This window comes from Pseudochaenichthys georgianus, chromosome 21 (genome assembly GCF_902827115.2).
Source record: "Pseudochaenichthys georgianus chromosome 21, fPseGeo1.2, whole genome shotgun sequence".
Lineage (NCBI taxonomy): Eukaryota > Metazoa > Chordata > Actinopteri > Perciformes > Channichthyidae > Pseudochaenichthys > Pseudochaenichthys georgianus.
In genome coordinates this window covers 34,915,814-34,939,711 of record NC_047523.1, presented here as the reverse complement: position 1 = coordinate 34,939,711, position 23,898 = coordinate 34,915,814, and the positions used below count along the sequence as shown (strand labels likewise).

Below are 23,898 nucleotides of genomic sequence, written 5' to 3'. Positions count from 1 at the left end.
TTCAGAAGAAGAAATGAATATATAAATAACTCATGAAAAGAAGGTGTCACAACTGTTGTTGAAAGTGTGAGTGCAAACCGGTTTAATATAGTGCAAACAACATGCCTGCTGCTTTCAAATCTACTCCCTTGATTCTTCCTGCATCCAAATCATTATGGAAAGAATGTCAGGAATCTGGTTATTTAGTATTTAAGGTAGGTGACCAAACTGAAATATGAAGACTTCAACACAAAGAGGCATTATCAAACAAATGCGTATTTAAGACAAACAATACTCTATTTATATTTTAGTGCAAATCAGACTAAATTCTTTATCGTTTTGCTTTTGGCACCAATATGTCATAAACTAAACCGTGACTTTTACGGCGATACCAGTCGCAGTACGGGCTGTGAACAGAATTAGGTTACACATTTGACAACAAAGCTGCTGATTGGAGATTACAATTGCAGAACTGAAATTAATCATTACAATACAGCTTTATTTATAAAGCACTTTAAGCTCCAGACCAAAGTGCTGTACAGTCAAATAAACAAAACAAAACATACACAAAAATAACACAGCTCAGCTCACACACACACACACACACACACACACACACACACACACACACACACACACACACACACACACACACACACACACACACACACACACACACACACACACAAACACACACACACACACACACACACACACACACACACACACACACACACACACACACACACACACACACACACACACACACACACACACACACACACACACACACACACACACACACCATAAAACAAGTAAAAACAATAGATCGTTTTTTCTGTCCTTTAAGTAGGATTCAAACCAATTAAGAAATGTTGCCGAAAGTCCCAACCAGTTTTCCAGTTGCTCTAGTAATATGTTGTGGTCAACAGTGTCAAATGCAGCACTGAGATCACATACAATAACACTTTTAAAGGCGTAAAAGTATTAACACATGTATTGGTAATTGACTGCATTTTATATAGCGCTTATCCAGTCTTTAGAACTCCTTAAAGCATACTGTATATATATATATATATATATATCTAGCATTCACACATATTCATACGCAGAGGCAGCCAAACAAAGTGCCATCTGCTTAAGGAAGCTAACACTCACACATTGGCCAAGAGAGCAATTTGGGGTTGAGTGGGGGACATTAGCATATTGATGGCAGGGGCTGGGGTTGAACCCACAGCCATCCTGTTTGAAGACAAACCCACTGCCTCACAGCCACAAGTTAAGACATTTTTTCACAGATCCAATGCAGACGGGTAGCACACCGCAGATCATTCCAGTTTGTTCTGGTTTCCCTTCCATCTACAAGACTTGCACAGTCCTCTTCACCCCACACTGGATCTCCACTACCATTATCAGGGGTCGATCCCCAGTACCTAGGAGGTAATAGGAAAGTTCATTTTCAGGTTCCCCCCCACATTTGATAGATATAATGCGTTCTGCTTGAGATTGCTTTTCATATACATTTCATATAGCATTTACCTATTAAAACACACAGCGAAAGACAACATTCAGACACACTAAAGGCCATGCCAATTGAGGTTACAAAACAGCTGCCACATGTGGCCAACACATAAAAGCTGCAAAATGTATTTCCCTATTTAAAGACCCACATCTTATAGCACACATTCACACCCTCAGCTCAACCCTTTTTCTTGCGAAATCTTCTTATTTACTTTTATCGCCTTTCCTATATTTTAGAGCGAATTGCTGTTTCAAGAAAAGAAAGACGCTTTACCATTTCTCATTCTATTCTCAAAGTGACACTGGCTTACTTATTCTCTTTTGATACCACCAAATGTAGAAGAGATCTTTATGAAAAGAATTGTTGAAATAATTTGAACTTTCAATGGTTATGGTTATGATCAGCAGCTTCTCAACCTGAACCATGATTACTAAACTATTCTTTCCACCTTTTTCATCACACCTCTCGTTAAAATACATATTAAAAACTTTAACACATACAATTGTGCCTTTCAGCTTATTTGTGGCAGTATCTTAGGCTGCGGCCACACGAGGACGAAAACGGCTAAACGCATAGGATTAACGCAAACGCAATCGCAAACAAGCTTCCGTCCACACGCAATAGTTATCCGGATAGTGTCTGTCCACACGAGACCGCTCCGTTTAGCTCCAACCGCTGGAGAAGCTGCAGTACATATGCCGAGCCTGTACGTGGTGCTGTAACTTCCTCCACAAAAGCAGCGAAGAAGCATGGTTGTCATGGTTGCCCTTCTGTTTATTCTCCGCGGTGGGGGCCGAGGGAACCGGGCAGAGTTTTTCGCCAGTCAACGTGTATTAAAGTTTAAATCTTCCGGACAAAATTATAAAAGTGCCCGTCAAAGGTCTTCTTTGTTATTTATTGAGCTTTAAAACAAATGAATAACGACTCTATATAATATAATAATAAAATACACGGAGCCTCTCTTTTTCCTCCCTCTCTTCGGACAGCGCCAGTGTCTGTCTCATGCAGCAGCTCATCCAGTAATCAGTGACCCGGCCGACTGTAAAAATAAACATATTTATAACTAGTTTAGGGAGTTTGAGAGGTAATTAAAATAGCTAAGGGCGATGATCTGACTTGAAGTGTGTGTTTTGCTGCAGCGGGAGGAGCTGCAGGTGAGCAGAGCTGCGTGTCTCCGTCCTGTCAGATTAGACTTCACTCGCGTTTAGGTCCATATCGAGAGAAAGATAAATAATCTGAATTCAGGGTGCAGTTTACTTTGACGCGGGGGTGAGCAGCAGAGGTGGGGAGAGGCGGGGCTATTGCCTCATCATTATTGCTGTAGATGTTGCATAAACAACTGTAGCATGGTCAATAGCATCCGGAGCACGATAGCAACTCTGCGATCCGCCATTGTTGTTGTTGTTGGTGGCGAAACACTTCAGCAATGGCGCGGGGTAAGTGGAGGTGAGCAGAAGAGGTAGGGAGAGGCGGGGCTATTGCGCTATCAGTGATCTGAAAATGTTCGGATAGGGCGCACACACGGAGCCGTTTGACCCCCCAGAGAGTGGCATATGCCTTTCTATCCACCTTGGGACCCGTTATCGTTTCCTCAGTCGTTTAGTGCCGTATTCGGTCGTCCTCGTGTGGCCGAACGGTCTATATGACACTAAATAGTGCAAACGACCGAATTCGTCCTCGTGTGGCCGCAGCCTGAAATGAGAGGGAGAATTAATTAAGGGAATAAACATAAAGCACAGGACAAAGGGACATGACAAAACTAACATAAGGAATAAACTTTCACTATAAGTTTCTTGGACATGACACTTCTAGTGTATTATGCAAAAAGAGACATTGAATAATGGTACATTAAAATTCATTTTGTACCCAATATCCCAAAATGTTATCCTCACACACTGCCCCTCTTTGCACATCTCTAGATGTGTGTGTATGCATGTGTTTAGATGAATTAGTTAACAGTCTTATTGCCACCAGAGCAGCTTTATTTGCAATGCATGTTAAAATGTTAGTTCATTCTGAAATTGATTATAATTAATAAATGTTTGGACAGTCATAAAAAAAAACCAATATACATCAGTAGGATGCAGCTCCACCAAAATATATGAATGTGTTCTGTATGCCTTACTTCAGAGTCAGTGGAGTTCCATCGACCCATTTCCAGGTCCCTTCTTGGTTTATGTCGTTCAAACCAATCCATGTTTGTTCCTTGATCATGCTGGTGATGAATTCCTGTTCACAAAGAAGTTTACAGGGATGGACATCAACATTCAGTATACTATTCCCTTTTTATTAGCTCAGACATATGTAATTAACACCATTGTTGTAACATAATCATTAAAGCTGATACGCAAATGTGCTACTATGTACAATAAAAACATTGATTGATAAAAGCAGGGGGTTTTACAATCACAAGTGTTAAAGCAGCAGACATTACCTGTTCTTCATAGCTGTCTACGATCACCAGATCTGCTGCTCTGGCTGTGCAGTTTTGTCTGCTTTGTTCCCAAGAAGCTTTCTCAGTAGAGAGGAGATAACAGGAACAACCAGACTTCCTCCATCCTGCAGGACACGTTTTCTCTGTAAAAGTTGTAAGATCTTGTTGATTTACTGCTTTAACTGCTGACATATGGAACTGTTGAGTGCATTATATGTCACTTTTGTAATAATAATGAAAACACATATTTATTAAGCATTTTTAGAGCGATCAAAAGACATCACAAGTTTCATTGCAGAACAACTACGATTTAAATAACTGTTTCGATGTGATCTAGTCAGGCACCACAGCACTGAGACTGATCTTGTTAAAGTCTTCAATGTCATCCACTTAAACACAGACAGTGGCAACATTTCGGTGTTAGTTACTAGACCGACTGGAAAACTGGCTCTGACTTTCGGCAACAGTTCTAAATTGGTTTGAAACCTTATTATTATTATTATGCTGCAAATATCTGGAACAAACTACCTCTAAGTTCTTCTTCCTATTGCTTATATTGTGTGTGTCACAATGTGGGACACTAAGGTCCAAAAGGTTAAACCTCGCATTATCATTAAGAGAGACAAAAAACATTTTGTGGAGCAGGGTTTTGTGCATGATCTGTTTGATTTTGATTGGGGTAAAATCGATCTGTGTGCTGATGTGGAAACCGCATGGTCTTATTTTTATCTTGGTTTTATGGAGATCATTGATAGACATGCACCCCTGCGTAAATTTAGAGTAAAGGGACGAGACAATCCTTGGTTTTCTGCTGAGCTGTCTAGTCTCCTTCATGAGAGAAACAAGGCTTGGGCAAAGGCTAGGAAATCAGGCTCAGAGGTAGAGTGGCTGCGTTTTAGGCAGCTAAGGAATAGCTTCACTTCAAATGTAAAAAGTGCAAAGTCGTAGTACTATTTGTCAGTTACCACAGAAAACCTAAATAATCCTAGGAAATTTTGGAAAGCAATAAAATCGATATCAACCGGTGAGATCCGTAATGAGCTACCTCCGTGCATTACCACAGCATCTGGCTCTATATCGGACAGGGCCACTATGCTAAATTGCTTTAATGAGCATTTTGTGTCCTGCGGTTCTATGTTTGATTCTGTCACTAACTCTGCTTCTGTAAACACCACAGTCTGTGACTCTGAACAATGTGGTCTGGAAAACCCTTTCAGTTTTACTCCTTTTACTGTCAATGTTGTTCATGAAGCCTTATCTAAGTAAGATCCTAGGAAACCGGCTGGCCCGGACAACTTAGAACCTTTCTTTTTAAAGATAGCTGCAGATTTTATTGCTCCACCTCTTACTTCTCTTTTTAACCTCTCCCTCAGCACGAACACAATTCCAAAAGTATGGAAGTCTGCTTATGTCTTGCCTTTACTGAAAGGAGGGGAGGCAACTATTTTAAATAACTATAGGCCAATCTCTAAATTGTCAGTTCTGGCTAAGGTTCTTGAACGCCTAGTGAGTGAACAAGTAAAGGAGTTTTTATGTACAAATGACATCCTGTCTAATCATCAGTCAGGCTTCAGAAAGAAACACAGCACCATCACTGCCACAATGAAAGTGGTGAATGACATTACTAGTATTTTAGATAATAAGCAGAGTTGTGCAGCTCTGTTTATTGACCTTTCCAAAGCGTTTGACACCGTTGATCATCGCATCTTAAAGCAGAGGCTACTCAGTATTGGCCTATCCAGCCTTGCAGTGGGGTGGTTTGTGAACTACCTCTCTGAAAGGTCCCAATGTGTTCATTTTGATGGGCTGTCTTCTGAGTGGTTAAACATTTCTAATGGTGTACCACAAGGCTCTGTTTTAGGACCACTTTTATTCTCCATATATATTAACAGCGTAGGTGATAATGTGGATGAAGCTACTTTACATTTTTATGCGGATGATACTGTGATGTATTGTGCAGGTCCCACCATTAAAGAGGCTGTTGTTAAATTACAGGCTGTTTTTAACACTATTCAGACTCAGCTCTCTGAACTAAAGCTTCTTTTAAATGTGGATAAAACCAAGGTAATGCTCTTTTCAAAAGCAAAAAAGACACCAGAGCCTGTTTTAGATATTGTAACTACGCAAGGAACAAAACTTGAAGTTGTTGCCTGTTACAAATACCTTGGTATCTGGCTTGATGATTGTCTCACTTTTAAACTTCATGTCAATAACCTGCTTAAAAAGCTGAGGGTTAGGCTAGGTTTCTTCTACAGGAACAAGTCCTGTTTCTCACTTGAGGCCAGGAAAAGGCTCTGTGACCTTTGATCTGTGCTGGACTATGGGGATCTGGTCTATATGAATGCACCTGCCAATTGCCTGGTCAAGTTAGATGCTGCGTATCACAGCGCACTGAGATTTGTGACAAACTGTAAAGCATTAACCCATCACTGTACCCTGTATGCAAGGGCTGGTTTGCTTTCACTAACTGTACGGAGGCTCAGTCACTGGTACATTTTTATATACAAAGCCATGCTAGGGAAACTTCCATCTTATATCTGCTCCCTGATCTCACGGAGAATTGTAAGTGGCTACTGCCTGAGATCGAATGCTGTGGTTTTATTAAATGTGCCAACTGCTAGGACTGTCTTAGGGAAGACAGCTTTTAGATGCAGCTCCTCTGTCTTGGAATAGTCTGCAAATTAAATGGAAACTGAACAATCTGGTGCCACTAAATGTTTTTAAAGCTCGGTTGGATGCTACTCAATCGGAAGCTATTGGTACCTGTTTATGTGGATAATTATGTAAATGATGCTGTATGATGTCCTTTTGTTGTTCTATTTATGTTGTTATGTTTCATGTGGAACTACTTGAGCAGGACTCCCTTGGAAAAGAGATCAATGATCTCAATGGGATTTTATCTGTATAAATAAAGGTTTGAAATGAAATGAAATGAACTCCAGTTCGAAACCCGCTCCTGCCGCCACTGCGTCAGGCCGTTGTGTCCTTGGGCAAGACACTTCACACGGATTTGCTCCTGTGGGTATTGTCCACAGTACATGTATAATGCCAATGTATACTTGTAAAAGCGCCTCGATGACCTCGAGGCGTGAAGATGGACGGTGTGGCGCAGTGTGCTGTGCAATGATCATCAGATCAAGGGGTGAAACCCGCCGCTGCTGCGTCTGTAAAGCCGGTGTGTCCTTGGGCAAGACACTTCACCTGAACTTGCTCCTGTGGGTATTGTCCACAGTTTCTGACCATTGCATGTATGATATATGTGTAATGTGTGTATATGTAAAGCGCTTTGAGTCATTGTAAAAGCGCTATAATAAATGTAAGGAATTATTATTATTATTATTAATGTATCTTACATACACCGAGCCCTATGCAAAAACCCCCCACATGAAGCACTCACCCTTGTCCATCAAACTCTGAAGCCTGTCCACCTCTCTGGTCTTTTCAGTGAGGCTGGCATTCAGCTGGTTGATCAGTCGCTCAGTCAGGTTGTCTCTCTCTTCAGTCACTGAGGACAGGTTTGCTTTGACAGTGGAGAGATCTGCAGCTGCACCACCTACTGAGTTATGGTCTGAAATGAAAATAGATGTTTCTTAAATTACCTGATGCTATCATACTGACACAAACCAAAGTGAATGTTTTTCCTAATTTGGCCCTTTGAGAAAAGTAGAAAACGATGTTTTGGTCAAATGTGCATCTTTCAGAGCAGAATATTGCTCTTGAAAATCACACGTTCAAAATGACATTATTAAACGTATTACAAGAAAGACTCACAGTGGACAGCGAGGCCGATGAGCCCAGCCAGCAGGAAAACACTCAGCAGCCCCAGACCGAGAACAGAAGCTCTGAGAAATATCCTGGGACCTGAACACAGAGAAAACCAGTGAGTATAATAAATCCAAAATCCACAGTGCACTCTGACTGACTGACCCTCATACCATCTTGTATTGTTGATGATCTTAAGCTAAGGCAGTGGTCCTCAAAGTGGGGGGCGCAGAGGCATGCCAGGGGGGGCGCGAGAGACCAGGAGGAAAAATTGTTATAAAAAAAAAAAAAAAATCATAATTTGAAAAATTATTGATCCGAAAATAATATGATGCAGTACTATTACGTCTGGGTCTCTGTGTTTCATTAAAGCTCGGCTCTGTGTCTGTGTGTGTGTGTGTGTGTGTGTGTGTGTGTGTGTGTGTGTGTGTGTGTGTGTGTGTGTGTGTGGAACGAGCCATTTTGTGTGCGTGCGCGAGCGAGAGAGCGCACCGGTACCGGGGATGGTTGTTGTTAGCTTCTGGTGCTAGCGAGCTACGCTAACGAATATAAGTTTTTTCAACAACAAAGTGGAGGAGAGTCCTCTCCTGTCAGACTGAGAGACTCAGTGAGCTAAAGGACTCTCAGTGTTATCTCAGTGGGTCTCAAACGTTTTGGTCACCATTAATGTAAACAATTATTTCCGAGGCACACATTTATATGATCATTATAGTTTAAAAAAAATAAGAGAATAAATTAAAAACAGCTATGAAATACTATATGACAGTAAAACAAGAATAAAGTTTAAAAGGGGAGTGATTTGTAAGATATCCATAAAGAAAAAGTAAATCTGTTTACAGTTCTGTTTCAAATGGGTGTTGAGAGAGGTATCCATAGATCTCTTCATGTTGCTCTCAAAGTGCACCAGATTGATGCTTTTAACTTCAAGATTGAAAGAAAGATCTTCCCGGGGGAGCATGCCCCCGGACCCCCCCAGAGGAGGTTAGGTCCACACACCACCTATAAAAATAGCACTTTACCCCTGCTTACACCTAAATGCCGTGAGCTGATATCGAGCCTTCATTGTAACAGTTGCGGGAACACTGTGTATATGTGTGGGGAGTGTTGCAGTAGAAAATTCCACTGTAGCGCCCGGTACAGTAATGGGAAACCCTAAATGTTTGAGCACCCTCTATGAAACGTCAAGCTACCCCACAGCACCCCCAAAATAAATCTCTGGCGCCGCCACTGAGCCTGACTATTTGTGTTGGGGGGCCCAACTTTTTTTTTTCTCCAAAGGGGGGGCCTGACAGAAAACGTTTGAGAACCACTGAGCTAAGGGGTTTGATATCGTCAACATTGACATAGATTTCCTCCATTGCTCATGGGAACAATTTTCTAGAAGGTCAGCTCTGCAGCAATTATCCTGAAGTATGTGACCGGGGAAAGTGTGGATGCTGGTTTGAATTTCTAAATGCTTTATCTTTTTGAGGAAGTCACACATAATTTGAGGAAGTCACACATCATTTACATATCCATCCAAAAAAAAAAAACAAGACTATAAGGAAATACTGTTTATTTCTCAAACTGAGAGTCAAGACAAATTCATACGCTTTATTGATATGACTATATTAAAAACATACTATTGCCAAAGCACATTGACAATACAGATTTAAGACATTTGTGATAATCATGTCCATTGTGTTAAATAGAGACATATAATCTTACAATTTAAGATTACCATTACCATGGATTACCATCCATTAAGATGAATAATATTCAAAAAAATATTCTGATCCTGTAAAGATCTATTTTACTGGTTAATAAAAAGAGAATAGCATGTCATCATTGTGAAAGCAGCTACAATTGTTTCTTGGCATGGAAAGCTGGCTCTCTTGATGGCACAAGGCACAAGACAAACCGGCACAGGACAAGGGAGACGAGGACTACATATACACACGAGGTAATGGGAAAAAGGTAGCAACAATCAAGGGAGGGGCTGACAATAACACGGGGAGGAAGACACACAAGTGCAGGAGAGCTCTGAAACGAGTACAAAAGAAAACAGGAAGTGCAATGACAGGACTAGACAGGTGAACAAAGAGACTTGACTAAACATAAATCTAACCTGGGCTATGAACTAAACATGAAACATATAACATGAACCTGATTTACTAACTTAACATGAATAAATTAGCAGACATGACGGGATGTTACAGTCTGACTGACACACTTACCTTCTTGTTTTGCAGATGATCTTCTTGACTTTAGGGGTTTGACAACTTCAACATTGACATAGATTTCCTCCATCACTCATGGGAATGTCAAGTATGTCCTAGAAGGTCAGCTCTACAGCAGTTACACTGAAGTATGTGACCAAGGAAGACTTGTTGTTTCCATTTCTAAACACTTTATCTTTTTGAGGAAGTCACTCCCCCACTAAAATTAGCTTCTTAAGAATCCTGTACCAGACAATGATCACACACACCATATTAAAGTAACAGTATATCTATCTATCTATCTATCTATCTATCTATCTATCTATCTATCTATCTATCTATCCATCCATCCATCCATCTATCTATCTATCATTCCTTTTAAACTTTTAAACTACTTTGACGTAGATTAGTAATACAGTACGTACAATTTATCAATTGTGCAGAAAGGTTCTTTTCACAGTAGTAAAAACGTCAAGTCTTTTGGTTTCATGTCTCTTTTTTTTTTTATAAATAGGAAGTTACAAGTATCAGAGTGCGTGAATATATCCTCTACAAAACCCATCCACCAATTCATGTCTAAAAGGGGCCTGGGCTGTTATGCTTGTTGGGGGTTCCCTTCCCTCGTGTGTTATAGGTTTTTATGCATGTAAATTGTTTCAAAGGCTAACATCCCAATGTTCCTTCCAGAGGGAGTTTCTTTATCAAACAGCCCCCCAGCAGTACAATAAGTAGCTTTCTTTAATTGCATATGATGGTCATGAGCACGTGTAAAGCACATATAAATAAAGAAACGTGCTAACATCCTGGTTTCCCATGTAACATTCCCAGGAACAAGCAGTCAAATTTGGCCAAAACTCAAACCAATATCTTCATTCCTGACCTCAAACCACTTGTTGGTGTAGACTCTCTTTCTCTATATATACAATGTGGCACATACAAAAGCACTTTTGAAGTAATTTTGCATAAATTATAAAAGTATTAACACATGTATTGGTATACATTAATAGCATTTTATATAAAGCAGTCTATACTAGTATTCATAGGCAGCAGCCAAACAAAGAGCCCCCTGCTCAAGGAAGCTAACATTCACACATTGGAGCAATTTGGGGTTAAGTGGGATACAGCGACATGTTGACGGCAGGAGCTGGGGTTGAACCCACAACCTTCCCATTTGAGGACAAACCCACTGCCTCACAGCCATACCCACAAACTAAGCCTTTTTTTCACAGATCCATTGCAGAAAGGTAGGACACTGCAGATCACTCCAGTTGTTTCTGGTTTCCCTTCCATTTACAAGACTTGCACAGTCCTCTTCACCCCACTGTAGATCTCCACCACCATTATCAGGGGGCGATCCCCTAATAAGAAAAGTCATTTTCAGGGTCCCCCCCCATACTTTTGACTCCACCTGTCAGTGGTCATGATGTTATGGTTGATCGGTGTAAGTATCCCTCGTCTCTAATGAACTTTGCCTTTGACTCCCTATTCCACCGTTTTCACCAAACCTGTTCTCCGAGATGCAAACCACCCGGTCCGGATCCGTAAAGAAGACGAGTGGAAGACGGCTTTCAACACCCCTCTGGGCCATTTTGAATACCTGGTGATGCCTTTTGGACTCACACATGCCCCTGCTATATTCCAAAACATGGTAGATGTTGTCCTTGGGCACATGCTTAACCATATTGTTTTCATATACCTTGACATTGAGATTTGTTTTTTAAATGAACAAAATGAGCATGTGGAGGACACCTGTTTTGGAGAATCGCATGTTCGTTAAAGCAGAATGGTGAGTTTCATGCTTCTGCAGTCTCTTTTCCCAGCTACATCATGGCCAAAGGACACGTAAGAATGGACCCGGCCAAGGTGAAAGCAGTCCATGACAGGCCCAGTTTGGAAAGATGTAAGCAACTACAAAAGTTCCTGGGTTTTGCTAACTTGTACAGAAGGTTTATTTGCAACTATAGCCACATTGACGCCCCTCTAACAACTCTCACTTCCCCTTCCCGAATGTGCAGGTGGATACCTGAAAGAGTCTTCTGCTGAGAGTTAAAACAATTAGAGACAGTTTAAGACTGACTGGCAATGAAATCTATTCTGTTAAATAGAGATACATAAACTTAACCATAAAGGTAAATCATATTGGCAGTTCTTGATTCACTATTTTTGATTTTTTGTAACAGGTAGATAAATGTAACATCTGGATTTCAACAACATTTCAAAATACTTACATTGGTTCATGATTACATAAATACACAAATAAACTATAAATGACCTCCTTAACAAAAACAATTGACACTTGATGAAGCCAAATACCAAACATCAGTTGTGTGCTTTTCACTTTTTGTAATTTCTTTCCTCTGAAGCATTCTGTCTGCTGCTGATCATAAACATACAACGTTTAGATGTATTCACGTTGAAAAACATAGGAGGTGGAAGAGTCACTTTTTTATCTGATGACACCAATCGGTTGAAGTGCAAGAGCTTTATCTTGTCAAATCACATTCAGTACACCTGCAGTATTTATTTTGAGGTGTTTATTTTGGTATGCATGTCAAAAAAAAGTTGCCATTGCCTCATCTATATCAAATGTGAACATTTACTTTAAGTGCATCCTGTGAGTTGTGTTGACTCCCATTACAGAAACATGTGACTTTATGCCCTCAGTGTAAATTAAGTTAGAAAAGTCAAAACATAAACCAGTGTCTGTATTTAAACCAAAGTAAAGCCTTACTTCAGATTCAGTGGAGACCCATCCACCCATTTCCAGGTCGCTTCCTCTTCTCTGTCACTCAAACCAATCCATGCATTAATTGAATAATGTTCAGGTGACAACAGAACAAGAGTTGAGTCAAGACAAATTCAAATGAGCTTTATTGACATGCCCATTAAAAACATACTATTGCCAAAGCACATTGACAATTAAGATTTAAGACTGAAACAAGTGTGATACTCAAGTCCATTGTGTTAAATAGAGACATAATCTTACAAAGCCATAAAGATGAATAATATTCAAAATGTATTGATCCTGTATAGATCTGTTTTACTGGTTAATACAAAGAGAAACTAAAAGAGAATAGCATGACATTGTTGTGAAAGCAGGGATCTTAATTATAAATGCTGATACACACAAATGTCTGTCCTCTGAAGTACTCTGTCTGCCGCTGATCATAAACATAAAAAGTGCACATCATTTCAAAGATAACTTTCAGGGAGGAGTTGATCACTTTGAGAAAAAAAAGTGAAGTGGTAAAGCTGCTTTTTATCTGATAACAGCAGTTTGTTGAAGTGGAAGAGCTTTATCTTGTCAGAGAACATGTAAGACACCCCCAATAGTTACCATGGAGATCTAGCCCGCTAGGAAGTGAACCAGCGTCGTAGGACCGGAAACCCAGAGTTTTTCCTGAAGTTAGCTCGCTAAGCGAAAATCCGGCTTCGTAGTACAGGGTTGCGTTCCGATAATCCAAAAATCAACTCCTAAATTCTAACCCTATCTCCTATTCCTTGACCTCTGAGTGAAAAGTCACGGGGTTAAGGGATAGTTTTGATCACGGAAGGGATCCACAGAATGCTTTCTACCTTCAGTCAAACGATGTCCGGAGTATCGGTCTAAAATCAAGAGACAAGACAAAATATTTTCTGATTTTGCCCTAAAAGAAAAAGAAATATAGAAATAGGAGGGGGCCTGAAATGGCAAACAACTGTATTGATGCATGTGATAAAAAATAACTTGAACCTTTCCTCCATCTGCGTCTTTTCAAGGGTTTTAATAATTAAATAATTCCTTATATTTATTATAGCGCTTTTCCAGATGCTCAAAGCGCTTCACAAATACACATTACACATACATGCAATGGTCATGTAATGTGGACAATACCAGGAGCAAGTTCAGGTGAAGTGTCTTGCCCAAGGACACAACGGCTTTACAGACGCAGCAGCGGCGGGTTTCACCCCTTGATCTGATGACCATTGCACAGCGCACTGCGCCACACCGTCCATCTTCACGCCTCGAAGTCATCGAGGCGCTTTTACAAGTACACATTAGTATCATACATGTACTGTGGACAATACCCACAGGAGCAATGACTCCTCACACTCTCCTACATTCAGTTACTTAATAAATTGGATGACTAATTACCTCCAAATTATTGATTTTTCTGACTGACATTTCATAATAAACAGTAAGATGAAATATTGTAATAGGGCACGTTGTCTTTTCCCATTTAAAGGCTTCTTTTGATGTACTTTTCTATCTTATTATTGTTTGTTTTACCCACTTTAATAATTAAATCCACTTTACAGGTGATTTTTTAACAAAAAACTTCTGTATATATTTTGTAAAAGCACCAATAGTTAACCTTAGAATATCGTGACAATACTGATATTGAGGTATTTCGTAAAATAATATCGTGTTAATTGATATCATATGTATCACGCAGCCCTATGCAAACCCCCCACAGGAAGCACTCACCCTTTTCCACCAAACCCTGAAGCCTGTCCACCTCTTTGGTCTTTCCAGAGAGGCTGACCTTCAGTCGGTCTCTCTCTTCAGTCAAAAGAAGCACGGAGTCTTGGTCTGGAAAAATCAAAAGACAAGACAAAATATTTCCTGATTTTGCACAAAAAGAAAGTAAAGGAAAATAGAAATAGGAGGGGGCCTGCAATTGTAAACAACTGCTTGTATTGTTGCATGTGATAAAAGATAACTCAAAACGTCCCTCCAGCTGCGTCTTTTCAAGGGTTTTGATGACTCCTCACACTCTAAGATACGTTCTGTTACTTAATTAATCAGATGACTAATTACTGCAATATTACTGGTATTTCTGACTAACGTTTAATTGTAAACAAGTGTGATGACATATTGCGTGATGTATTTTCCTATTTTGTAAGGCTCCTTTATAGTTATATTTTCTATCTTTTTATTGTTTGTTTTTACCCACTTAATCATTAAATCCACATTACAGGTGATTTTTAACAAAAACCTTGTTGTATACTTATTTTGTAAAAGCCCTTAGAATGTTGTGGCCATTCTGATATTGAGGTATTTGGTAACAAATAACATGATAATTGATATCATACATATCACGCAGCCCTGTGAAGGACATTCATAGTAAAGCACTCACTCTGTTTGGACAAAGTCTGGAGCCTGTCCACCTCTCTGGTCTTTTCAGTGAGGTTGGCATTCAGTGTGTCTCTCTCTTCAGCCATGGAAGACAGCTGCTGATCTCTGTCCTGGGGGGTATACTGCGAAGCAGGATTTTCGCTTAGCCGGCTAAATTCAGGGAAAACTCCGGCTTTCCGGTCCTACGAAGCTGGTTCTCTTTTTAGCAGGCTAGATCTCCATGGTAATATATGCTAAGCAGCTAACCTGGTCGGGACCAGGTTAGGTTGCAGGCTAAGAGCTCAACTCAGTGAAAGCACCGCCTGCTGACCAATCAGAGCTCAGTGTGCGGAGTTTAAAGCGATCAAGTCATATTACAGGAGAAAGGAAATACAGAAAAGCTGCCGTCGCAGGAAAGACGGCCGGCAAAAATCACCGACTGTGTGAACGTGAACATTAATAGAATATCACCTCCCATATTCAGAGCAATCTGACTATTATAACATTAGCGTTAAGAAAGCTTACTTAAATATCGGCCACAACATAAGTAACCGGATCAGAGTACATTAAGTACAGTCCGCGGCATATCACTTCATAATGTATCATATATTTTATTATCTGAGTCAGCTGAGCCGTATCTGGCCGTGCAACACTCACAGTGTCACATACTGTATGCAGAAGTATTATTTTAAGCAACACATAAGTTGACGAAACACTCGAGACAAATGTAATTAAAGTCAGATCGTGTTTTAGACGGGGCAGTGATATCATAAACCTGTTAATGTACGCATTCAAACACTTTTTCTTTTACCAGCTGTATTCACCTTGCAGGTGCAGCTATGTGGCTTTTATCCTGGATAAAGTGTTTAAGTCATGGATGTTTAAAGTTTAACTTCTTCATTTTTGACTAGTATTAAAGTTCACTTTTCATTCAGGAAGTATGACGCTGCGCTGTCAGTGCGCTTCTCCATGTTTGTGATTGGTCGAATGCTCCAGATACCACCCCTTTCATGTGAACGCGCACCTAACTAGATAGGACACGGCTGGCTTGAGCGATCCACTTGATAACCAGCGTCGTAGGACAGTTTAGCGAGAGCGCGTATGTTTTGGATTAAGCCAACCGGCTAACTCAAACATATCCAGGTTAGGTTGAACCAGGTTCGCAGTATAGGCCCCTGGAGACACTCAGTCAGGTTTGCTTTGACAGCGGAGAGATGTGCAGCTGCACCATCTTCTGAGTAATGGCCTTAAATGATCAAGAGACACGTTTTCTAAACAGAAAATACCTCATTCTGATACAAACTAGCACTTCGGGATTTGAAGTCAAATATGAAGTGCTTTATAAATGAAACCCATTATTATTATTATTATTATTATTATTATTATTATTATTATTATTATTATTATTATTATTATTATTATTATTATTATTATTAAGTAAAAGGCAGAGGGCAGAAAGTGCTTATGAAAATTACAAATTCAAAATGACATTAATTTAAAAATGAAAACAGACTAACAGTAGACGGTGAGTCCGATGAGAACAGCCAGTGGGAAAACACTCAGCAGCCTAAAACCGAACACAGGCGCTCTGGGAAATCTCCAGGGACCTGAACACAGAGAAGACCAGTGAGTATAATAAATCCACAATCCACAGCTCACTCCGTCTGACTGACACTTACCTTCTTGTATTGCTGATCTTGGGGTTAGGGGTTTTACAGTTTCAACATAGTCATTGATTTCCATTGATTGATCTCCATTGCTTTAAAAAAAATTCCAACTTTTTTCTTTAGGTCAGCTCTGAAGCAGGGACTGCAGCGCATGTGACCGAGATTGTGGGTTTCAATGTCTAAATATGTTCTTCTGAGGAAGTCACTCATCTAAGATTTGCTGAAAGAAGTTTCTATGACAATCTTCCAGATGATTATCAGACACACCATATTAAAGTTACAGACATTCTCTCTCTCTCCAGACCTCCATGTATATATAAAGGCTCTTTAGAGGTATAAAATACAATTGTTCTGTTTTTATTTCGAACAAATACATAAATTATCTTCAACAAAAAATATCCACCAATGAATATTTTAAGTTATAAACCTTAAAAATAGTAATTACATGAATACTTATATAAGTTGAGTCTGAAATCTTCTTAATTGGGAATAAGAATGCAGGTATTTCTAAATCAAACTTTACCTTTCAAATTCCCTCCTGGAAATATTTGTGCTTTGTGTGTTTTGGTTTTATCAGTCTTTGTTCGTATCGCAGTCACTGCCCAGGGAGTTCTCCTCGGTCAGCACAGCCAGCCACTTTGTGAAATATCACTAGAGGAGAATGCGGAGCAGTGGGATAGTGTACCACTCGGATCAGGGGAGAGCTGGTTCCAGTTCAGCAAGTCGTTGTTTCCCACTTCAGCCCATTGGGGATTGCCCACACTATTGAATGTATGTCAGTGGCTTTGGATAAAAGCGTCTACCAGGTGAAATGTAATGTGAAAGTCAGGAAGCAATGATTTCACAACCTGTCAGGGAGCCATGGGTCCACGCTCCTGAACGGTATGACGGTGATGTGGGATTGTGTCAGTCTTTTCTTATGCAGTTTGAGCTTTCGTTTGCCAGACAGACCCACCCAACTAGCGGGGAAAGTTCTCACAACTTTGCCTAACGTTACCTACAGGTTCTAATACGGTTTTAAAGAAACGTTTCAATCTGATGTTCAAAGAACCTTTTTAGGATGTTTATTTTTTCAAATTACATTACATTACATTACATTGCATTTAGCTGACGCTTTTATCCAAAGCGACGTACAATAAGTGCGTTCGACCAACAAGACACAACCTTGAAGAAAACAGAATCATATAAGTACATCAGGCTTCATAGAGCCAAACATTTCAAGTGCTACTCAACTGGCTATAGATAAGCCAGTCCTTTGTTAGTATATAAGTGCTTTGTTAATAGTTCTATCGCTCGAGGTGGAGTCGAAAGAGATGAGTTTTCAGTCTGCGCCGGAAGATGTGTAAGCTTTCTGCGGTCCTGATTTCAATGGGGAACTCATTCCACCATCTTGGAGCCAGGATAGCAAACCCACGTGTTTTTGCTGATGGGAACTTGGGTCCCCTTCGCAGCGATGGTGCAGCGAGTCGTTTGGCTGATGCAGAGCGGAGTGCACGCGCTGGGGTGTACGGTTTAACCATGTCCTGGATATAGGGCCAGATCCATTCACAGCATGGTACGCAAGTACCAGTGTCTTGAAGTGGATTCTAGCAGTTACCGGAAGCCAGTGGAGGGAGCGGAGGAGCGGAGTGGTGTGGGAGAATTTAGGAAGGTTGAAGACCAGACGAGCCGCTGCATTAATGTTCCTATAAGGTTTAAGGTTAACTAAGACATAACGTTTTAACTGCAACATTCAGAGGATGTTTTGAGGATGTTATTGAGGCCTGAGATGACAGAACGTTTTTTTATAAAACGTTCCTTTAATGTGATATGTTAACAAAGGTGGAACGTTTTGCCTGCAACATTCTAAGGATGTGTTTTGGACGTTGTTGGGGTAACACATTAGAGATGTTCTTTATAAAACGTTCCCTCAATGTTACATGATAACAGAAGAAGAACATTTTCAAAGCAACATTCGGATAATGTTTTCAGGAGGTTATTATTTTTTCATAAAACGTTCCTGTTATGGCAAATATTAACACGGTCATGGTCAGATTTATTTCTAGAGCGCTTTAAAAAACAAACTGGTTGCATTTGTTTGAAAGGGATGTTTTAAAAAAAATCTGATGTCACCACATTTTCCTTTTGAAAAAAACAAACAAGCACTTAATTCATGATAAGCTGTAAGCAGATATTGCATGTTCGCGGTGGCATGTGTGAGTTCCCAGCTAGAAAGGTAGGGTCACGTTCTTTAAAGGAATGGTCCACTCATTAGATAATTAATCAAAACTTCAGTATTTAGTGAAACGTTATGTTTAAACCATACCCTGAAGAAATCAGCGATATTCCCCGGTAAATAATGATTTTATAGCTCTTTTTTATCAAGACCTGTATATTCCGTCTGGCCGCCGCCATGTTTGCCATTTTCAGTAGTCACGTGATGGTCGTGACGTCATCCATGCGTTCACTTTGTCAACACACGGAAACATGGTGGAGTATTTCAGTTCGGACTCGTCAGCAGAGGAAGAAGTTTTGACCAATGTGAAGAGATTGGATGGGGGAATTCAGCCATACATATCAGTATGACAATACGACACCCTCTGTCCTAAGACCCTCACATCGTACAAAGAAAAACTTCCGAAGAAAACCCACAGTTTAAAGGGAACATGGGAGAAACCTCAGGGAGAGCAACAGAGGAGGGATCCCTCTCCCAGGACGGACAGACGTGCAATAGATGCCGTGTATAAATTGAAAAGATAATACATTTGCAACATAGGTAGTCCAAATGTTTGGAAATGCATGTGTGTATAATGGGAAGATGATATAAGATACTATATGTATGCATGTAGTACCACCCTTGCTAGCGATTCCCTCTCTAGTTTAGCATACTCAGCTTCGTTGTCCCTGGCCATAGAATCACGATTTTATGGGGCCGGAAAAACTGGGGGGAAATACACACTAGCCGGTACTACGCTATATGGAAAGGCCACCAAAAACTGTCCTGGCCTGGATGTTAAAACGGGGCTAGCCGCTGCAATGGAAATGCGCTATAACATACCTTATTCTTACTCCGAGCACTACTTCTGCTCCTCCGTCGCTTCACACTTGCAGAGGGCGATTTCTCTACTGGCCGAACTGGTGTCCTGGTCGGTGATGACACCAGAAAGACCGATGGTACTGCATCTCCATTGAGTAATGGTTGTTCTTTAAATCCCATGTTATGTTTGATCATACTCTCAGAGTAGTCGTCCGGAAATGTGAAATGTTCGCTGCATACATGAGCCTGTAAATCTCTCGGTTCGGGCCGGCCACATTTCGCTAGCCACTGCCTCCGAATGTACTTCTTATGCTTACCTTTTGGCAACAGATGGAACCGAGCATTCCGTGGATTGTTCCTATCAGAATTATGGCAATATTTCGCGATACAGTGAGGCATATTTGAATAGAGAAACTACAGTAAATAACATGGAGATCAACGTGTCTTCGAAAACCAAACGCATGGATTACGTCACGTCCGGGAAATGGCGGCGCCCACAGTGTTGATGTTATTTCGGTATATAATCAGTTTAAAATCACTGATAATGTCATCGGATTAAAAAAAAAAAGAGAGAGACTGGCAGAGACTGGTCTGTTTTATCGGATGATAATTTTTAAAAAATTAGTGTCATGAGCATACCATTCCTTTAAAAACATTCTTGAAATGTAAGAACAGTAGGGCATAATGTTCGAACAATGTTATCACCAAACATAAGAATGTTTTTAGAGAACGTTATCCTACCCTTCAGAAGAACGTTCTGGGAACCAAAAGAAAACTTCCCGCTGAAAACATTCCTAGAACGATGAATGTAACATTCTCAGAATGTTTTTAGAACCAAAAATGTCTAGCTGGGCCAGTCCTATGCCTCAGATAAGTCTAACAGTTCTGGTGGAACGTGGAGTGATCCGCCCGGTGTGTTTTCCTGCGGAGGACCGAGCCCCGTTCAACTCACTAGAAACACAGAGTGGGCTTCGCTCGTGTGGAGGCTAATGCCAACTGTCATCGCCGGTGCCGAGCCCTGGGCCAGTAGTCCGCACCACCTTTCTACCACACAGTTCTACCGTGTTGCACTGCATGCTTTTTTTCCTCTCCTCCGCTGCGTCCGTCAGCGGGCTCTGTGTCTCACACCGGGTCTTCTTCTTCTTCTTCTTCTTCTGAATTATTCAATAATGTTTGACAGTTTCTTATTTGTATCATATTCTGCTCAATAAGGCACCTTCAATATTATAACTTTCAGGAACTGTGGACTTCCCAGCAGATGCTTTTAATAAGCTGTTTTTATGTTGATATGTAAAAAGTAGTGCTGTCAAAATTATCGCGTTAACGGCGGTAATTAATCATGAAGGGTGGGTGGGGGTAGGGGGATTACAGTGTCAGTTACATGTTATGTATTCATATGGCGTTGCATTTATACATGATTTGCTTCATAATATAGATATACTTCATTGTTTTCTCATTATTATTATTATAAAACAAAAAATGTATAATAGATAAATGAATAAATAAATAGATAAATAGTCAAATAAATACATTTCCCATTTAATTTAACTTCTTTCATTATTATTACCATTATTTTTCTGTTTCTTCATAGCTTATTTCTCTTTATTTATTTATTAATATTATTATAATTATTATATGTATTGTTGGCAGCCGAGATGGTTTGAGTCCAGGAAAGCCCTTATCTCATCCCAAAGCCTGTTGTCTGGCTTAACCAAATATAACAGGGAGAACGCAGCTTCTTCCATACTGAAGATGTTTAGGAAGTCCTCCAGCCATCTATTTAAATTGAAGCAGTTGGGCTTTCTGACTTTCCAGTTCATAAGAACGTTACATAAGATTTGTAAAAGGATTAATACAAATACTAATTTAATTGAGGCAAACAAAAGTTGGCAAAAACTAATTAAATGACTATTTATTTATTACTGTTATTAATCCTAAACAAAAAACTAAATAAATGTGATTTATCAATTCGAGCAAAGTCATTCTTATTCATGAAATCAGGCATTTTGTATAGTTTTAAATAACTTGATTTAACTTGACTAAATTGTAAAAGCATGATTGCATGTTTAGTATCCAAACAGACACCAAGCTTATTTCTCACAGATCCAAAGCAGATTTTCCCAACAGGACCGGTCGTCCAACCAGGTGGCGGGATTGATGTATGCACAGTCCTCTTCAAAGCTCCCTCCTCCGTTATCAGGCTGTCCTTCATTCCACAATATATCCAGGTGACTGTAACAGGTTTTACAGGAAAACAAGATGAACTAAAAGATGGACATCAAATACAAATAACTATAAGTAATAGAGCCATGTTCTTTTCTTAACACCCAAATGAGTCTTCTGGTGAAAGGGGCAGACACCCTGCGTTCAAATGCATCCTGTGCGTTGTGTTAACTTCCATCACAGAAACATGTGAAACATTTAGAAAGGTCACACCATAAACCAGCGTCTGTATTTAAAACCAAAGTAAAGCCTTACGTCAGATTCAGTGGTGTTGTATCCACCCATTTCCAGGTCCCCTCCTTTTCTGTGTCACTCAAACCAATCCAAGTGTCTCCATTGATCATGTTATAGTTGGTTTGGCTTTCCCTGATCATCGAATCGAGGAACATCTGTTCACATATTAAAAATGCAGTTTACTAGGATGGACATCAACATTCAGATAACTTTTCCCTTTTTACTAGCTCAGAAATGTGTAATTAACACCATTGTTGTGACGTAATCATTATAGCTGATAGACAGATTTGCTAGTATATGTACAATAAAAACATTATTGATTGATAAAAGCAGGGGTTTTACAATCACAAGTGTTAAAGCAGCAGACATTACCAGTTCTTCATTACTGTCTAAGATCACCAGATCTGCTCCTCCGGATCTGCAGTTGTCTCTGCTTTGTTGCCAAGAAGCTTTCTCAGTAGAGAGGACATAACAGGAACAATTCAACTTCCTCCATCTTTCAGGACACGCTTTCTCTGTAAAAGTTGTAAGATCTTGTTGATTTACTGCTTTAACTGCTGACATATGGAGCTCTGAGTGCATTATATGTCACTTTTGTAATAATAATGAAAACACATATTTATTAAGCATTTTTAGAGGGATCAAAATAAATCACAAGTTTCATTGCAGAACAACTACGATTTAAATAACTGTTTTTCGATGTGATCTAGTCAGGCACCACAGCATTGAGACTGATCTTGTTAAAGTCTTCAATGCCATCCACTTAAACACAGACAGTGGCAACATTTCGGTGTTAGTTACTAGACCGACTGGAAAACTGGCTCTGACTTTCGGCAACAGTTCTAAATTGGTTTGAAACCTTGTTATCCTTTATTATTATTATTATGCTGCAAATATCTGGAACAAACTACCTCTAAGTTCCTCTTCCTATTGCTTATATTAAAAGTAATTTAGACAAGGAAAATGGCCATAAGCATAGTTTACAGAGACATATAAATACAGTATGGTGGGTGAAGTAACATAAAACAAACTATAAATTAAATCACTCACAACTAAGTCATTAAAAACGAATTCTTAATTATCATTAATGAAAAGTGTCATTCTGTAACTATTTTATGTAAGGATCAATAGTCAGCCTTAGAATATCAATATTGAGGTATTGTGCAAAACATACTATGATAATTGATATCTTATACATACCGAGTCCTATGCAAACCCCCCCACATGAAGCACTCACTCAAACACTCCACCTCTCTGGTCTTTTCAGTGAGGCTGGCATTCAGCTGGTTGATCAGCTGATCGCTGGCCTGGACGCAGTTATGGTCTGAAATGAAAATAGATGTTTCTTAAATTACATGATGCTATCATACTGACACAAACCAAAGTGAATGTTTTTCCTAATTTGGCCCTAGGAGAAAAATAGAAAAACTATAGATGTTTTGGTCAAATGTGTATCTTTCAGAAAATAATATTGCTCTAGAAAATCACACGTTCAAAATGACATTATTAAACGTATTAAAAATAAGACTCACGGTGGACGGCGAGGCCGATGAGTCCAGCCAGCAGGAAAACACTCAGCAGCCCCAGACCGAGAACAGACGCTCTGAGAAATCTCCTGAGACCTGAACACAGAGAAAACCAGGGAGTAATACAGTAAATCCAAAATCCACAGTGCACTCTGACTGACCCTCTTACCTTCTTGTATTGTTGATGATCTTGTGCTTAGGGTTTTGACATCGTCAGCATTGGCATAGATTTCCTCCAT

At 39.9% G+C, this 23,898-nt stretch overlaps 2 protein-coding genes across 3 annotated transcripts; both read right to left on the bottom strand.

Annotated features, from left to right (window-relative positions):
- Positions 1 to 237: 237 nt before the first annotated feature.
- LOC117466846 (C-type lectin domain family 4 member E-like) lies at positions 238 to 10,096 on the bottom strand. Of its 2 annotated transcripts, none has more exons than XM_034110324.2 (6): positions 9,914 to 10,096; positions 7,707 to 7,796; positions 7,333 to 7,503; positions 3,936 to 4,078; positions 3,627 to 3,730; positions 238 to 1,412 (listed from the first exon to the last, which is right to left on the bottom strand). In XM_034110324.2, exons 1-6 carry the CDS (start codon positions 9,984 to 9,986, stop codon positions 1,259 to 1,261), a joined length of 735 nt encoding a protein of 244 aa, XP_033966215.1. In that variant the 5' UTR covers positions 9,987 to 10,096; the 3' UTR covers positions 238 to 1,258. The 2 variants fall into 2 exon arrangements, with proteins under 2 accessions (XP_033966215.1, XP_071063134.1); XM_071207033.1 differs by lacking the exon at positions 238 to 1,412 and adding an exon at positions 2,964 to 3,193.
- Positions 10,097 to 21,766: 11,670 nt separating this feature from the next.
- On the bottom strand, positions 21,767 to 23,898 carry LOC117466387 (CD209 antigen-like protein A). The gene is made up of 6 exons (XM_034109593.1): positions 23,829 to 23,898; positions 23,666 to 23,755; positions 23,371 to 23,457; positions 22,506 to 22,648; positions 22,155 to 22,288; positions 21,767 to 21,908 (listed from the first exon to the last, which is right to left on the bottom strand). The coding sequence occupies exons 1-6, from the start codon at positions 23,896 to 23,898 to the stop codon at positions 21,767 to 21,769; spliced, it is 666 nt and encodes a 221-aa protein (XP_033965484.1).

Excerpts from the sequence above, each read along its gene's own strand:
- LOC117466846 (XM_034110324.2), bottom strand. The coding sequence starts at position 9,986 with ATGGAGGAAATCTATGTCAATGTTGAAGTTGTCAAACCCCTAAAGTCA. Across the intron at positions 7,797-9,913 it reads ATCATCTGCAAAACAAGAAG|GTCCCAGGATATTTCTCAGA; the intron begins GTAAGTGTGTCA and ends CTCTGTGTTCAG. Across the intron at positions 4,079-7,332 it reads TCAGAGTTTGATGGACAAGG|AGAAAACGTGTCCTGCAGGA; the intron begins GTGAGTGCTTCA and ends CAACTTTTACAG.
- LOC117466387 (XM_034109593.1), bottom strand. The coding sequence starts at position 23,898 with ATGGAGGAAATCTATGCCAATGCTGACGATGTCAAAACCCTAAGCACA. Across the intron at positions 23,756-23,828 it reads ATCATCAACAATACAAGAAG|GTCTCAGGAGATTTCTCAGA; the intron begins GTAAGAGGGTCA and ends CTCTGTGTTCAG. Across the intron at positions 22,289-22,505 it reads TAGACAGTAATGAAGAACTG|ATGTTCCTCGATTCGATGAT; the intron begins GTAATGTCTGCT and ends ATATGTGAACAG.